This window comes from Staurois parvus, unplaced genomic scaffold, assembly GCF_062004578.1.
Source record: "Staurois parvus isolate SC_StPar_1 unplaced genomic scaffold, SC_StPar_1.0 ptg000059l, whole genome shotgun sequence".
NCBI classification, from domain to species: Eukaryota; Metazoa; Chordata; class Amphibia; order Anura; family Ranidae; genus Staurois; species Staurois parvus.
In genome coordinates, this window is record NW_028317855.1 from 4233878 (window position 1) to 4252000 (window position 18123).

At 40.2% G+C, this 18123-nt stretch overlaps 1 protein-coding gene across 1 annotated transcript in view; it reads left to right on the forward strand.

Moving 5' to 3' along the window:
• The window catches only part of FRMD1 (FERM domain containing 1), a 112922-nt gene that overhangs the window by 79045 nt on the left and 15754 nt on the right, over positions 1 to 18123 (forward strand). The window contains exons 8-10 of the mRNA XM_089668557.1: positions 6035 to 6100; positions 14691 to 14759; positions 15257 to 15431. Of these exons, the coding sequence (XP_089524683.1) occupies positions 6035 to 6100; positions 14691 to 14759; positions 15257 to 15431 (310 nt within the window). The remainder of the gene's footprint in view (positions 1 to 6034; positions 6101 to 14690; positions 14760 to 15256; positions 15432 to 18123) is intronic.

An 18123-nucleotide genomic window follows, 5' to 3' on the forward strand; every position in this document is an offset into this window, starting at 1 on the left:
TTTCACCAAAATGAAGAGGTGAACTAACTCGCAACACCCTCCCCATCCCTTCTCTTTCCTGTATCTTAGAAAATACTGTTCCAGTATCTCTACAATTCTTATGTTTGTCAGTGGACAATTACAGTAGCAGTAAAATCTTTTTCTTGAAGACCATTCATGGACATGGGTCTCGTCCCTCTGTGTTTTTGGCCTTATGTATTGATTGCTAGCAAAACTGAGGTATGACAGTTGGAAGCAGATTTATATGCTTGTTGGCGTAACAATTTCTGTTTGCTAGTTCCCCAACATCCTGAAAGGGATAGTATAACCGAAATGTTTCAGAATTTCTACAATTCCTATGTCACTTAATGTGTCACTAAACCCACAACAGTAAAATCAGTCTGTAGATGCAGTAAAGCATGCTTTTTATACTCTCTGTGGAACCTAAGGGGTTATTCCTCTGCATTGTGTAAAAAAGCCATTTGATCCTGTTTTTCTCTTCCCCTCCTCTTGTTCAAATGTCCATGTCTTATCTCCTGATAAGACAGACTGAATACTTAGCCACATGCTCAGTTTAGTGCGTATTGCTAGAGAGGTTTTTTTTTCTTGGGAAAGTGCATGTGATCGGCACAGGGCCAACCAGCACTGTCCAGACAGAGGGTCAGGGGTTTTGGATCCTCCTAGAACAGAAAGAAAACTCCTACAATCTTTAACCAGTGCTCTGCTGTAGTCATAAGACTGCTCTAACTGCTGATGAGAAAAGGTATTTAGCAGTTTATATTTACTAAAGTAATTGCACTTCCATGTTGTGTACTGCGGGAGACCAGATATAGTGAATGCAGAGTCCTGGGTTTAGTAACATTTTAATGGAATTGAAAAGAGATTTTACAGTGTGTAAAAGGTATTTTATTTTTACATGCATCATTGTCCATAAATGTGTACAAACTTTATCTTCTGTGTTCTATGTAATTGTATAATGCAATGGTGAGTCAAGTAAGGAGCCATATGCTCCTGATTTTTTTTTCTTTTTTTGCAAGATAAACACACAGTCCACAAAAGGGAGTTGTGAAGTATAAATGTCATTATTTAACCACCTCCTGTCCGCCATATAGTCCAATTACGGGCGCAAGGTGATTCTCTCGTTCTGGGAGGACGTCAAATGACGTCCTCCCATTCTCACTGTCGCGCTGACAGCTCGAGAGGAGAGAAGAGCCGGTAATCGGCTTTCCACAGAAGGGACATGTGCCCTGATGATCGGTGTAGCCCCAGCAGTGCCACCTGTCAGTGTCCATCAGTGCCTTGTGTCAGTGCTCATCAGTGCCTTGTGCCAGTGCCCATTAGTGCCACATATCAGTGCCTACCAGTGCACATCAGTGCCCCATCTGAACTGCCTTTCAGTGCCACCTATCAGTGCTGCCAATCAGTGCCAGTCAGTGACGCCTATCAGTGCCATGTATCAGTGCTGCCTTTCAGTGCCCATCAGTGATGCCTGTCAATGCCCATTAGTGCCACCTACCAGTGCCTCCTCATCAGTGCCTATCAGTGTCCATCAGTGCAGCCTATCAGTGCCCACCACTGCAGCCTCATTAGCGCATATCAGTGAAGGAGAAAAATCACTTATTTACAAAATTTTATAACAAAAACTAAGAACTTTTTTTTTCAAAATTTTCAGTGGTTTTTGGTTTAAGAAAAAATAAAAAACCCAGAGGTGATTAAATACCACCAAAAGAAAGCTCTGTCTGTCACAAAATAATGATAAAAATTTCATATGGGTACAATGTTGTATGACCGCGCAATTTTCATTCAAAGTGTGACAGCACTGAAAGCTGGAAATTGGCCTGGGCAGGAAGGGGGTATAAGTGCCCTGTAGGCTAGTGGTTAAACACAGATTTTCGTTTAAGTTCCAATCGAGAACTACAATTCTGTCTTCTGTGGTGACAGATGGGACTTGTAGTTTATTAATTTACAGATCTCAAAAACCCCAACACTCTATCACATGTAGGGGGGCTTTGGGGGTGGAAAGCAGGTGCATAGCAACATGTTACACCCTAAATACAGGTGTAATATATAACATTATTCTTGCCTGTATATTGTATATAGCCTTTTAGCTTACTTAATACATTATACATAGAGATGAGCGAATCGAACTTGGCGAAGTGGAATTCGTTTCGAATATTAGGAAAAAGTCGATTCGCGACGAATCCGAAAATTAGCAAACTTCGGATGCACGAATCGAATTTTCCCCGATCGGCCGATTTTCATCCCTTCTACAGCCGGCAAAAAGTGTCCCTGCAGAGAGCTCCGCTATTTCTGACAGTTCTCTGACAGTTCCTTCACATTTACAGCGGTTGAAACATTGTATCTATTTGTTTCCATTTAGGATACAGATGTTTTTATTCGGAAACAAATAGATACAATGTTTCAACCGCTGTAAATGTGAAAGAACTGTCAGAAATAGCGGAGCTCTCTGCAGATACACTTTTTGCTGTACTGGAATTCTTCTTATTTTCATCCTACTTCTTCTTCTTCTTCTTCTTCTTCTTCTTCATCCTCATCCTCTTCTTCTTCATCCTCATCCTCTTTTTCTTCTTCTTCTTCATCCTCATCCTCTTTTTCTTCTTCTTCATCCTCATCCTCATTCTCTTCTTCTTCATCCTCATCCTCTTCTTCTTCTTCTTCTTCATCCTCATCCTCCTCTTCTTCTTCTTCATCCTCATCCTCTTCTTCTTCTTCTTCTTCTTCTTCTTCTTCTTCTTCTTCCTCACCATCATCCTCTTCTTCTTCTTCATCCTCTTCTTCTTCTTCTTCTTCCTCATCCTCTTCTTCTTCTTCCTCATCCTCATCCTCTTCTTCTTCCTCATCCTCATCCTCTTCTTCTTCTTCTTCATCCTCATCCTCTTCTTCTTCTTCCTCATCCTCATCCTCTTCTTCTTCTTCTTCTTCTTCTTCTTCTTCTTCTTCTTCCTCATCTTCTTCATCCTCATCCTCATCCTTCTTCTTCTTCTTCTTCTTCTTCTTCTTCTTCTTCATCCTCATCTTCTTCTTCTTCTTCTTCTTCATCCTCATCCTCATCCTCTTCTTCTTCTTCTTCTTCATCCTCATCTTCTTCTTCTTCTTCCTCATCCTCATCCTCTTCTTCTTCTTTCTCTTCTTCATCCTCATCCTCATCCTCTTCTTCTTTATCCTCATCCTCTTCTTCTTCATCCTCATCTTCTTCTTCCTCATCTTCTTCATCCTCATCTTCTTCTTCCTCATCTTCTTCTTCTTCTTCTTCCTCATCTTCTTCTTCTTCTTCCTCATCCTCATCTTCTTCTTCCTCATCCTCATCCTCTTCTTCTTCCTCATCCTCATCCTCTTCTTCTTCCTCATCCTCATCATCTTCTTCATCATCCTCATCTTCTTCTTCTTTCTCTTCTTCTTTCTCTTCTTCTTCCTCATCCTCATCCTCATCCTCTTCTTCTTCTTCTTCTTCCTCATCCTCATCTTCTTCTTCCTCATCCTCATCCTCTTCTTCTTCTTCATCCTCATCCTCATCATCTTCTTCTTCTTCTTCTTCTTCCTCATCCTCATCATCTTCTTCTTCTTCCTCCTCATCCTCATCCTCTTCTTCTTCTTCTTCTTCTTCTTCATCTTCATCCTCTTCTTCTTCTTCATCCTCATCCTCATCTTCTTCTTCTTCTTCTTCTTCTTCTTCTTCCTCATCTTCTTCTTCTTCTTCTTATTCATCCTCTTCCTCTTCCTCTTCTTCTTCCTCTTCCTCATCCTCTTCCTCTTCTTCATCCTCATCCTCATCCTCCTCTTCTTCTTCTTCTTCATCCTCATCTTCTTCTTCTTCATCCTCATCCTCTTCTTCAATTGAAGCTGCTTCTGCTCCGCCACTCTGCCATTGGACTCTTGATAGTCGTCTCCCCACACTGCTGCTGGGGGGACTTTTTAACATAGGCCTCTGTATGGCCTTTAATTTAAGCTGCTTACGCTTCGCCACTCTGCCATGGGCCCCTGTACCGCCACCTCATGCTGCTGCCAGGTCCAGAGTGTGTCATGGGTCCCTGTACGGCCTCCCATTGCTGCTGTCTCCATCGCCACACTCTGCCATGTGCCACTTTCAGGTCTCCTCACACTGCTGGTGGGTTCCATTTTGTCATAGGGTGCTGTATGGCCTCCCATTGCTGCTGCCTCCACCGCCACACTGTGGCTCCACACTCTGGTTTTGCCCCCGTGACTGCCCAAATGAGTGAAGTGTGTGGTAATTCTAAGATCGACGGCACTCATCTGCATGTCATACTGACTGTCAGTATTATTTCTCTTCCCCAGCAGACTCCAAGGGCATTTAAATTAAAGGTACAGTGTTCTGCACTAATATAAAGGCTCTCTGAAGCCTAGAAACCCTTTTAATAAGTTAAATTCGCAGAGAATAAATTTGCATCGAATCAAATTTATTCTGCAAATTCGGCAAATCAGCCGAATCGAATTTTTGAATAATTCGCTCATCTCTAATTATACATTTAACATGTCTAAAGCCAAAGGATTTTTTAGGCTGGAGAGTAATGAATATTTAAATCCCTTGTCAGGTGTTTTTTAACGCATTGCAGAAATTTCTCTTAATTTTCTGTTACTGAAACACATAAAAGTGAGGAAATCTCTTTAAAGAGATTTACTTTTAGAAAGTTACTCCAGAATACATTTCCCTGCTGAAAGATTTACTCCCTATCCTTCTTTTGGCCGCTCAGAATTTTGTTCTTTGCATTACTTTTAGTCCTGGTGACACTGGTCACGAGAACAAATAGAGATGAATATATGTAATGCTACCATCAACATTCACACACCTAAAATGTTGTATTTTTAAATTATTCTGACAGAATTCTAGAGCTGCACATAGTCACATGAACTGTAAAAGTGTGTTTTGTTAGTAATTGTTTTCCCTAGGGGAACATAATCTTATATAGATAATGAAAGGAAAGTAACTTGTCTGTTTGGTATTGTGTGCAAGACAAAGGAGTTTGATCCTCCTAAAGTGTCTGAATGGCATTGAATATGTTATGAGGTACTGTAAGACACAAGCATAGAAAATGTCTTCTTTCATTTTTTATGAGCAAACAAAACAAATAATTAAAACGAAAAGAATAAATGTAACTTAATTCTATACGGTGGTAAAATCCTGAAAAAATGGTGATGTTATTGCTGTTCCAGTGGGACATGACCTCTTTAAGAGACAATTACTTTACCTGTCAAAAGGTATAGGGCAGTAAAAACTCATGAAGTGTGATGCAAAGTCTACCTGCCTAGGGCTCCTGTTTCTTATCCAGGTCTTTCTGTTGTACATCAGGCCACCCAGCTGCTGAAAATATTTGTTTCTCCATGTCTAGTGTGGAAACGTTTATCTTTGTGTATGTAAAAAAACAATGGTTATTCCTAGCTCTACATGCGATTATTCTTCTTAACTCCCTTTTCCCATACAGTATCTGGACCAGTGATGCCTCCATCTAAGCCAGCTTCCCTGTACCCACCACATTCCTCTTGGTTTTCCTGTACTTCTGTGGCCTTCCCTCCTTCTGTTATCTTGGCTCATGCTATTATCGATGGACTGGACAAGGCCTACTTCCTCCTACTTTGATTTTGTTGATTTTCTGATTTAGTAGCAGTGCACTTTTTGATTTTACCTGTCTAAATTTGCTGTAAAGTAGACATACACACAAAGGGAATCCAGGCTACTTGCTTACGGATTTTTGTATTCATCCCAGAGCAAACATCTTGTGTAAACGCCTATAGTTTCTGCCAGCAGATACACAGATATGCATGTTGGTACTTGTCTGTTAATTCACCGGATTTATATATATATATATATATATTTTTGATATATTTAAGTAAAACATATAAAAAAATATATATATTTATATATAGATAGAGAGATAGATAGATAGAGATATATCTATATATATATATATAGATATATATATATACATAAATCCGGTGAATTAACAGACAAGTACCTGCATGTTGCTAAATCATTTAAAATTGACTTATGTGCAAATATTTTTTTTTTTTTTTTTTAAAGGACAAGAAAGAAGACAGACCCTCTATTATCCTTGGCGTAACTCTTCGTGGTATTCATATTTACCAGGTAATACATTTTTTTTCCAGAATTGCAGTTATAAGACCTCTTTGTGTGCAGTAAAAAGGAAAGTTTAATTTAATTTAACTTTTATTTTCCAAATCACACTACCTATGAGCAGTGCATGAACAATGAGGCAGGAAAGGCTAGGTAGGTAAGAGCAATGGGTGGCGGCATCATGAGTTATGCCTTTTCATATGTGAGAATATTCAAAACAGTGTTGCATACCTGTATAATATAAAGTTGTAGCATTTATTTTCTTCCTTTAGGGACCAGGTACCGCAACCTCTTCCTATGTTCTGGATCACTAGTTGCTTTAGCACCATACTGTAGATCAATCAGACAGTACTGATGTCATCACATCAGTGCTGCCTGAAGTGGAAAGATGCAAGGCAGGAATGCCAATGAAGTTTAGTCTGCTTTTCCAAACCTATCTTGGCCCCTGTCAATCTTAAGCCCACCTTTTTGTCTAATTTAGCACCTTTCCAGCTACTCCACTGCCTAGCGCAATCCTCTTTACTATTACTTCACTGTTCAGCATCCTTAAGCAGCACAGGACAAAACAGATGCTAGCAAAGATGGGTTCTTCGTTTTTGCTTATTTCATTCCCTCTTCAGTCAATCCACTGTTGCCCAGCAAAGTGGGCTGACTCCTTTCAGGCCCCTCCATTGTTCAGTATTTCAGTAGCATCACAAGGAACCAACAGGTGCTGGACCTTGGACTTGGTGCTGCATCATCCTGTCTGTCTTCTCTCATGATTTGTCATTTAAATATAGGACAGACACAAGACAGTGTAAGGTTTAAGTACCTCCTATATCCAAAATGTAAAATTGTTTTGTCTATAGTTGGTCTGCTGCTGAGAAACACTGACACATGGATTGTTGTAACTGAGTAAATGGATTGATGAACCAATAGTATGCTGGAGTGGAATGCAGACACTTCTGCTGACTGCTTTTGACACAAAACTAGGAGGTCTCTCTTTTTTTTTTTTTTAATATCGCTGTGTGTACGAATGTCTTAAGCATTAGAACAGCCATCACGAGGGGGCGCATGCTCGGAGCGGCCCAAGATGGCTAGCTACCTCCGCTCACCCCGGACACTTCACCTCCTCTTCCTCCAGCTAGAAGGAGCCCATCGAGTCCCCGCTGGACGCGGCCGGTATCGGATTGTGTGAGGGAGTGAATGGTGGCCATGGCTCCTCCAGATTGGGTCCGGTCCCCCCTTGTAGATGAAACCACGAGACAATCATTAGGAGACTCGGAGGATTCAGTTGACAGCTCTTTACAGTTCCCCTCTGCCTTGCATTCATCCCATATGGATCAGGATTCAGTTCTGTTGGGTAAGATTTGAGGGTTTGTTCGGGAGGAGCTTGGCAAGATCTCTTGAAAACTATCAGCAGATTTACTCAAAGAACTTACAAATGTGGGTGAGAGGGCTGCTCTTCTAGAACACAAAATGGATGATGTTACTACAGTTTTGGACGGCCATGAGGGTGATGTGAAAAATCTACAGGCAGAATAAAATTTTTCTTAAGAATCAACTGGAAGAGGCGGAGAATAGAGCTCGTCACAGTAATATTCGTATTCCGATTTACTCTGACCTCTCCCAAACTACTAGGAGATCTATGAAGCCATTTCTTCAGATTCTTCAGGACAATCATATTCGTTATCGCTGGGGGTTCCCCTTGAGACTGTCCTTTATGTATAAGGGGTCTCAATATGATGCCTTTAATCCACCTAATCTTAAACGGAGCTTAATCTCCTTGATCCCATCTCTACTTCGCAGACATCTTCAACGAATTCATCAGCACATCTACCTAGATTACTTTGCAGCCCTAGAAAGTCTTCCAATCGAGAAACTGACAGAAGATCCCAAGCCATGGCCGGCTTCATTCTCAGATCTTCCAACCAGTAGGATCGGGCTGACCTGCATGTCCTTTTGTTGGTTTGTTTCTCTTTTTGCTGTCCCAGTGGCCTATTTTTAGAAGTTTGGCAGCTGGGTGGGCCTTCCCCTTTGATTTTCTGCAGGTGCTGGAAGAGTGGGGGAGGGAGTGGTAGTTTGTCGAGGTTTGTTGTTCTGTGATTTTTTATTTATTTTTTTCTTGGGTACGGTCTCTTCGTCTGTTACTCTTTGGGAACCGTATAAAGCGGTTATTAGGGGCCATATCATACAATTGGCTTCCAGGCAGCATAAGGAATGGGATCATCATCGGCAGACTTTGGAACGTGAGCTTGAAAGGGTTACGTTGCTGTTTAAGCGGTCTTCAATGGCCGAGCTCCAACGGAAGGTGGACTGTCTTTGCACAGATCTCAATCTTTGACTGACGAGGCTGAGCACCATTTGCGATGGTCTCGTTAGAAGTTTTATGCAAATGGAAACAAAATAAACCTCTAATCCCAGGCATATAGTGGATGAGTTTTCTCATCATCTTTCAATTTATTTATCAATTTATGTATGGCTGACCTGGAGGAAATATTCCTGAACAGCATGCAACAAAAACCATACAGATACGATCGCTATTGATATTTTCATCATATGGACAGAAGGTGAAGAAAACCTAAAACAATTTTACTCATTGATCAACACTTTTCATCCATCCATCAATCAAACTAAAAATGGAGTACTCAAACACACATGTCCACTTCCTAGATACCACAATATACATCAGGGATGATAAGCTTCACACCTCAATATACAGGAAACCCACTGACAGATGCAACTACCTCCACAGTTCCAGCTTCCACCCCCAACACACAAAATGTGCCATCATACACAGTCAGGCCATCAGATACCACCGAATATGTTCTGACCCAAGAGACCGAGATACACATCTCAGGACACTAGCAGACTTCTTCCATAAGAAAGGTTACAAGGACAAAACTATCAACACCAGCATAAACACAGCCTTGAAAACCCGAAGAGAAAATCTACTTCAGTACAAAGAGAAAAAAAACAAACAACCGTGTATCTCTAGTAACTACATACAACCCAGCACTAGAAGGAATAAAAAATAATCAAAGATTTACAACCCATCATAACAAAGGATGGAGCTCTGAAAGAAATATTTCTGCAACCCCCAATACTGGCTTTTAGACAACCCCCGAACCTCAGAAATAAAGTAATTTGTAGTAAACTTTCTTCTGATTATGATGTCACAAATAATGGAAGCAAACATAGTTACATAGTCTGGCTGAAAAAAGACAAAAGTCCATCCAGTTCAACCATAAAAAATGAAAAAAAAAAAGTTATAATCCTATACCTACAGTTGATCCAGAGGAAGGCAAAAAAGCCCCAGCAAAGCATGATCCAATTTGCTCCTGCTGGGAAAAAATTCCTTCCTGATCCCCCGAGGGGCAATCGGATATTGCCTGGATCAACTTTACCTATAAATGTTAGTATCCAGTTATGTTCTGTGTATCTAAGAAACAATCCAGACCTTTTTTGAAGCAATCCACTGAGCTGGCTAGAACCAACTCTTGAGGGAGTCTGTTCCACATTTTCACAGCTCTCACTGTGAAAAAACCTTTCCGTGTTTTGGAGATTGAATTTCTTTTCCTCCAGACATAAAGAGTGCCCCCTTGTCCTCTGTGATGACCTCAGGGTGAATAGCTCTACTCCACGTTCACTATGTGAACCACTGATATAGTTATACATGTTGATATCCCCCCTTAATCTCCTCTTCTCAAGAGAGCATACATTCAGTTCCTCTAATCTTTCCTCATAGCTGATCTCCTCCATGCCTCGTATCAGTTTAGTTGCCCTTCTCTGTACTCTCTCAAGTTCCCCAATGTTCTTTTTGTGAATTGGTGCCCAAAACTGAACTGCATTTTCCAGATGAGGTATTACTAATGATTTGTACAGGGGTGATATATCTCTTTCGCTGGAGTCTATACCTCTTTTAATACAAGAGAGGATAATGCAAGCCATTATTAAGCTTGTGATCTATCAGAACACCCAGATCTTTCTCCACCATTGATTCACCCAGTTGTACCATCCCTAGTATGTATGATGCATGCATCTTCTTAGCCCCCAAGTTCATAACCTTACATTTATCAACATTAAACCTCATTTGCCACATAGTTGCCCAATTACACAGAGCATTGAGGTGGGCTTGTAAATTGGACATCCTATAAGGACGTTATTCCACTGCATAGCTTGGTGTCATCTGCAAAGACTGAAATGGTATTTTTAATCTCAGACCCTATAGTATGAATCATCAACCACTACTCTTTGAATACAATCTTTTAGCCAGTTTTTTACCCATTTACATACGGATTTTTCCAAGCCCATAGACTTTACCTCACAAATTAGCCGTGTGGGGAACTGTGTCAAACGCTTTTGCAAAATCCAAGTATACCATGTCCACCGCCACCCCTCTATCCAAGGTTTTGCTCACCCTCTCATAAAAAGAAATCAGATTTGTTTGTCAACTTCTGTCTTTCATGAATCCATGCTGTCTGTTGCTTAAAATATTTTTTTCCAGCAAGAACTCCTCTACAGTATGTGGTCTTTTATTAAAATCTCCAGTATCTTCCCAACTATAGAAGTTACACTAACAGGTCTATAATTACTTGGTAAAGATTTTGACCCCTTTTTAAATATTGGCACCACATTAGCCTTACGCCAATCCAGTGGTACTATGCCAGTCATTAAAAATTAGAAATAATGGCTTTGAAATGACAGAGCTCAATTCTTTTAGGATCCGTGGGTATATGCCATCTGGTCAAGGTGCATAATTCACCTTTTATTCTGTCTAAATATTTTTGGATCATATCAATTGTGAGCCAATGTGGATCATCTAGAGCTGTGTCAATACCATGCCCATTATGGACAAGAGCTCCCCCATGCTCCTTTGTATACACAGAGCTGAAGAAGGTATTAAATAAATTTGCCTTCTCTTTGTCCCCAGTCACCCACTCTAGATTATTTTGTAAAGATCCTACATGCTCTGACCAAACCTTTTTACTATTAATATATTTGAAGAATGTTTTGGGGTTGGTCCTGCTATCTTTTGCAATCTGTTGTTTGTTTTCAATATTTGCAGCCATTATTTCCTTTTTGCATATTCTGTACTCTTTGTAATGTTTAAATGATGATAGTGTTCCTTCATTTTTAGATTGAATAAAAGCTCTTTTCTTATTATCTATAGCTTTTTTAACTTTGGCCTTAAGCCACATAGGTTTGATTTTTAGCCTTTTAAACTTGTTGCCCATGGGAAAATATTTTGCAGTGTGTTCACATACAGTCTTTTTGAAGAACTCCCATTTCTGTGTTGTGTACATCAATGCCAATATTTCCTCCCAGTCTAAGTCTTGGAGAGCAACTCTCAGCCTTAGAAAATTTAGCCCTCTTGAAATTGAGCGTTTTTTATTTTTCTTATGTGTGCTTGCTGTTTACAGCTAACCATAAATGAAATCATGTTATGGTCACTGCTACTCAGATGTTCTTTTATAAACCCTGCAATAAAAAACGCTGCAAACTGTGCAACCAAGTTAATCCATCAAAAAGTGTCACGCACTCAAAAGGGATTTTCAATATCTCCGGATCATACAGCTGCACCTCCAATAATGTTGTGTACCTTATCCAGTGCAAAAACGTAGCAAAGGATCTTACGTTGGCGAAACAGGACAGAAGTTACGAACAAGGATGAATTTGCACAGACATACCATCAAGGAACATAAAGAAGATGACTTCTGCACACCTGTGGGCCACCATTTCGCACAACTGGACCACACTATGGAAGACCTCAATATTTTAGTTCTTAAAGGAAATTTCAAAACTGTTCAGGAAAGGAAAACTTTGAACTAAGAAAGATATTTCTATTTGAGATAACGGCCTTAATTTGGACATGGGATCCCTCACCCATTATCCAACAGTTTTACGACCCCCTCTGTGAGCATTGTTCCCCCTCCCCCCCCCCCCCCCAGTCTTTGCTTTTGCTCTGTCTTATCTCTAGTCTAATCCTAGTTTTATAACCATTGCTGTGTACATTTGTTTGTGTGTGGTTTTTTTTTTTTTTTCTTCCCCTTTTAACATTTTGCTAAAACTTTGTGAAGTAGTACTGCCTGGACCTTGAAGAAGGGGACATACCCCAAAAGCTCGTCCTCAAAATTGTATGTTAGTGCAAATAAAAAAGTATCACGGACAGTACTCAATTATTTCTGTCGCAAGTGCACTTAATATGGCTACAATCACCTCAAGCACTCATCATCTTTTGAAACCTTACGCTTTATTCCTTCGGGAGACTCCTTTACCTCATATAACACACTATCAAAGGAACATGCTGGGCGCTGATAATACACAGGACGAACTTCAGCAGATGATTCAATCTTTGAAGGTGCATAAGCGTGCTAGCCCAGATGGTTTTACGGCTCTTTTAGAAAACATTTAGTGATGTTTTAGCCCAGGTATTCAATCAGCTTAATCGGGATGGTCAGCTCACTTCGGAAATGCTAAAGGCTCAGATTGTGATGGTTCCTAAACCAGGGAAGATCAGCAACCGTGGTTGAATTATCGCCCTTTTTCTCTGTTGAATGTGGATGTGAAAATTCTGACTAAACACTGGTCAATAGATTGAATGTGTTAATCCCTACCTTAATTGATAAGGATCATGTGGGTTTTGTGCCTCGGCGCCAGGCGACCAATAATATTCAACGCTTTATTAGTCATTTCTCTCTAATGCAGTCCCATGAGCTTATGTTTCTGTCTTTGGATATGATTAAAGCCTTTGATACTCTTTCCTGGACTTATTTACAGAGGACCTTGCAGAGGGGGGGGTGTGGGAAATGATTTTCTTCAGTGGATTTATAGACTTTATAGTATCCCGTCCACTACGGTTCGTTATCGGGTTGAAGCCTCGGTTTCCAATTAAGGGTGGTGCGCGTCAGGGTTGTCCCCTGTCTTCACTTCTTTTCATCATGGGCCTTGAACCCCTCGCTTTTCGCATTCGACTTCATCTGGACATTTTGGGTCTTGGCGGGATTGCATCATAAGATTTCCCTTTTTGCGGACGATAATTTGATGTATCTTTCGTCTCCACTTGTTTCTCTCCTCAATCTCTTGTCGCTTCTGACTGATTTCACTCATCTCTCGGGATTTTTTGACCCCTTGGACCTCTCTGGATCTACTTGACTCTTTTTTTTCTTCTTTCTCTCTTCTTTCATAAGGTTTGTTTATATTAGACCAATTGTCTATTATTTTTTATTGTTATATATCAAATCTATGATTCTCAGGGACAATATTGCCTCATGAGGGCATGGCTCTTTTTGTGTTTTTTTTTTTTTTTGTTTTGTTTTTAGTTTTTATATTTCTGAATGTGGTTGTGGGCCTTGCGACCCTCTGCCTTATACATTTATCTAGACCCCAGAGTAGGTCTTATATGTGTATTTCTGTGTTTGTTGTATGTTTCCTTATCCTCTATTGTTGGTTGTCGCTTTATATCATACGATTTGTCACGGTTTGTATGATTCTTTCAACATGCTTAATGAAATCTTTGGTTAAAGAACAGCCATCACAAATATTTTCCATATTTTGCCTAATATGTTTATTTGCTTTGATCATCAGCTCCATCTTGTGGCCTTAATGCAGTATTTTCCTCAAATACCCCAATCAGGAAATAGCATATTACATGGGGCTAGCAATCAGTGATTGGAAATAAATTAGGCATATAAAGGGGATTATTCATGATGGCTGTGTGAATGCCTGTGACATTCTCGCATCAAATTTTTAAATTAGGACTACGCTTTATGGCTATATGTGGCATATTGGGGAACAAAAAAAAAACGCTCTAGGACTGTCAAAAAACATAGCAGCAAGCATAATACCATAATACATAGTATAATGGTATTGCTAAATTATTTAGCAGTGCTAAAATAATTCAAAATGTATCTGCAATACAATAATGCAATGCAAATATATCAAACTGTTATGTGTCACCACAAATTGAAAAAATAAAGGAATCCAAAAGTGAAAAAAAAAAACCTGAATTCAGTGGTTCTTCGATTGAGAGAAATGACAGATGTGGATGTCAAATGCCACCAAAACATCCTAATGATGAACCACACAGCACCTCGGTGTACAACAAAGGGAGGCTTACCAGCATCCTATCACCCCCAATTAAGAGTGGTCAACCAGCACTTGTGTATTAATCCAAGATATCCAGCTTTCCTCAAAACCAGATGTCAAATGTAGGTACTGCTGTGTTGTATCAGATCGCCATGCATACTGTATACTCAGTTGTATCATGAAAAAGAAAAAGACAGGCTCTCCATAGTGTAATCCAGATTAAAACACAAATGTAATGTGGTAAATGCACTTACAATGAAAATATGACAATCAGGCACTTCAGATCATATAAACAACTCGTATTAAAAAATCCAAGATGGCTGCAGCGGGATTGCATATGTGTAGTGGCGTGTGTTGCATCTCTGCCCTACTAGTTTCGTCAAAGATGACGTCATCAGGAGCATGCTGATTTATTTAATACATATATGTTAAATTATTTTAGCGCTGCACTATTTTGTGATATGTGGCATATTGTTTTTCTTTTGTCAAGGATAGAAGTTTATGAATGCTTTTTAATTTTTTTTTCTTAATGCAGGAAATTGATCATATTCGTCAACTTCTCTATGATTTCCCATGGTCAAATGTGGGGAAGCTTACATTTCTTGTAAGTAAATGAAAATTATAGTTTGTTATTTTAGGTTTTCTGGATTTTTTTCTTTTTTTTTTTTTTTTTTTCTTTTGAGGGCAAGAAAATAGCAATTTCTTAAACTGATGATTTGTGTCTATACAGTCGGGTTTTTTTTTTTTGTTTAGTTTTTTTTGTTCTCATGGTATCAAAACCTCTAATGGTTTTTAACTATATTGCTCATGTCATCTTTATTAATGGGCAATATTAAAGTAAAGGAGCACTGGGCCTGAGTTATGTCTATGTGCATAACATAACACAGTTCTTGACTTTCAGCAAGTTTTAAACTATTGCATGTACATTTTCTTAGTCATTTCTTTTTTTGTACTGTGGTGTGTACAGTATGCAAGATTTTAATAAACTATTCCTAGAATATAAGGCTTTCCTATCAGGCATTACATTTGTTAAATAGTTTTGTATAGTAACACTTCTGTCTATTTTCTGGAGTTTCTAAAATGCATGTAATCTGTTTGAAGGGTAAGAAATTTGAGATTCAACCCGATGGATTGCCATCAGCACGGAAACTGGTTTACTACACAGGTTGCCCTTTCCGATCGCAGCACCTTTTGCATTTGCTCAGTAATAGTCATAGGCTGTATCTAAACATACAACCTGTGCTAAAAGAAATTAAAAAGATGGAAGAAGCAGAAGGTATGTGTTAACCTATAGTAATGTATATACATAATTTTTACTTTATCCCAACACCATGTTTCATGCACCCTTTGGTCCCACGTTCCATGGGAATAGAAATTTTATTTATGGTCTATAGGACTGTACTTGTGAAGCGTATTTAATGTATAGGTGTCCTATCCTGATGAACAAGAAAACAACATACTACATGAAAGACCTCTTACAGATTAGGAACAAATCCTTTATCACAAAAATCCATTATCTACATACCAGCAAAACCTGCAATGTTTTCCTCACTCCCCCCTACATATTTGAGACTGCTGATAAGCTTTGACTTTGAGAGGCTAAGAAAGGCCATGCTTCATATACAGTTGTTAAAGGACAAACCTAGTACTGCTTTAAACCTGGAACAAATGTGAAGGTGTTATCCCATGACAAATTCCATGTTTCATTAGTAAGATTAAAGTATTTGTAAACACAGTGATCCAAAGACACATTGGGGTTGATTTACTAAAATGAAGAGTACAAAATCTGGTGCAGCTCTGCCTAGAAACCAATCGGCTTCCAGTATTTTTTGCCAAAGTTTAATTGAACAAGCTGAAGTTAGAAGCTGACTGGTTACCATGCACAGTTGCACCAAATGTTGCACTTTACAGTTTTAGTAAATTAACCCCAATGTATTAGAGCAAATAGTATGTTTTTAATCAAATCACATTTCATTTGTTGGAAAAAAATATTTACCTTTTTATTAAGTTGTAAATTGCCACATTATTATTATTATTATATTATTATTATACAGTATTTATAAAGCGCTGATAGTTCACTCAGCGCTGTACATTACAAAGGGGGACAGAACATGTGACAGAACAATACCAATACAATGCAAAACATGAGGGGATCGAGGGCCCTGCTCTTTCGAGCTTACAATCTAGAAGGGACGGGATAGTGGTACAGGAGGAGATAGCTGTAGGGGATGGAGTGGTAGGAAGAGTGGAGGAGGTCGGTCAAGTTAGCAGGGGGTAGGCTTCCCTGAAGAGATGGGTTTTCAGGGTGCGCCTAAAGGAGAGGAGAGTAGGTGATAATCTGATGGGTTGGGGAAGGGAGTTCCAGAGGATGGGTGACACCCTGGAGAAGTCCTGGAGGCGGGCATGGGAGGAGGAGACCAGGGAACTAGAGAGAAGGAGGTCTTGTGAGGAGCGGAGTGTGCGTGCTGGGCAGTACTTGGATATTAGGTCGGTGATGTAGTTCGGGGCAGTATGGTGGACAGCTTTGTACATCAGTGTTAGGATTTTATATTTGATCCGTTGCGCAATCGGAAGCCAGTGGAGGGATTGGCAGAGGGGGGTGGCGGAAACGGAGCGGTTGGAAAGGTGAATGAGTCTGGCAGCCGTATTCAGGATCGACTGAAGCGGGGATAGCCAGCGGCGAGGCAGGCCAGTGAGGAGGGAGTTGCAGTAGTCGAGTCGTGATATGATGAGGGAGTAGATGAGCTGTTTAGTGGTTTCTGGGGTTAGGAACATGCGTATTTTGGCGATGTTGCGGAGGTGGAGTCTGCACGAGTTTGTTAAAGATTGGACTTGGGGCTGGAAGGATAGGTTGGAGTCCAGAATGACACCAAGTACTCTGGCCTGCAGGGCGGGTTTGATATTGGCGTTGTTGGATGTGATGGAGAAGTCAATGGGGGGTGGGGTTCGGGCTGGGGGGGAAGACAAGAAGCTCGGTTTTGGAGAGATTCAGTTTAAGGAAGTGGAGCGACATCCAATCTGATATGTCGCTCAGTAGGTGTGTGATTCGGGCAGAGACCAAGGGGGTGAGGTGGGGGGTTGAGAGATAGATTTGTGTGTCGTCGGCATAGAGGTGGTAGTTGAAGCCGTGAGAGTGTATGAGTTGGCCAAGGGAGGAGGTGTAGATGGAGAAGAGAAGGGGCCCAAGGACAGAGCCTTGAGGGACCCCAACAGAGAGGGGGAGTGAGGGGGAGCTCAACTCCTTTGAGCTCCTCTTCCCCCTATCTGTGTGCGCTGTATTCAAGAAAGATGTTCTTTCTAAGTTTCAAACAGCTATAGATTGCAGCTGCAAAAGGCAGGATGTTATTGGCTATTGGTTCTCAGCTACTTTAACAGCCGTATTCCAGCTGCAGCAGAGGACGTGTCAACTAAACTGACCATGGGAAAACAGACATGGCATCTGTAGACACAGCTTCTTGTGTCACCTAGGATGATGCAGAAAACAAACAAAACCCACCGCTCAAGGTAAATCCGATAATAAATAAACTCAATTCCACATAACTGGATGCTGGTGCAGTTCACAGCCACGGGATACTATGCAAGGAGAAATGGATGACTGCACTCGAGAATGTTACCTGCTTGTAGAGCTGCGATGTTTGTCTTTTAAAATGTTTGGATATTTCTACATTCTTGAGTGCGGTCATTCATTTCTCCTTGCATGGTGCATAGGATGCAGTGCTATTGAACCACACGAGCACAGATGTCCTACCATGCTTGGCGTGGTCATATTGCAAAGGATGAATGGAGATTTGGCAGGATTACTAGGCATTTGACAGAAATGAAGAAAACAAAACCAAACATATTGAGTTTACAAAGAAATAAAAGAAGAAACCTACGTGAAGACGAAAGGCTTCATTCCCAGTTTCTCTTACTGAAGATGCCGGCACCTGCACGATGATTTAATTATAAAAAAAAAACAAAAAACTTGC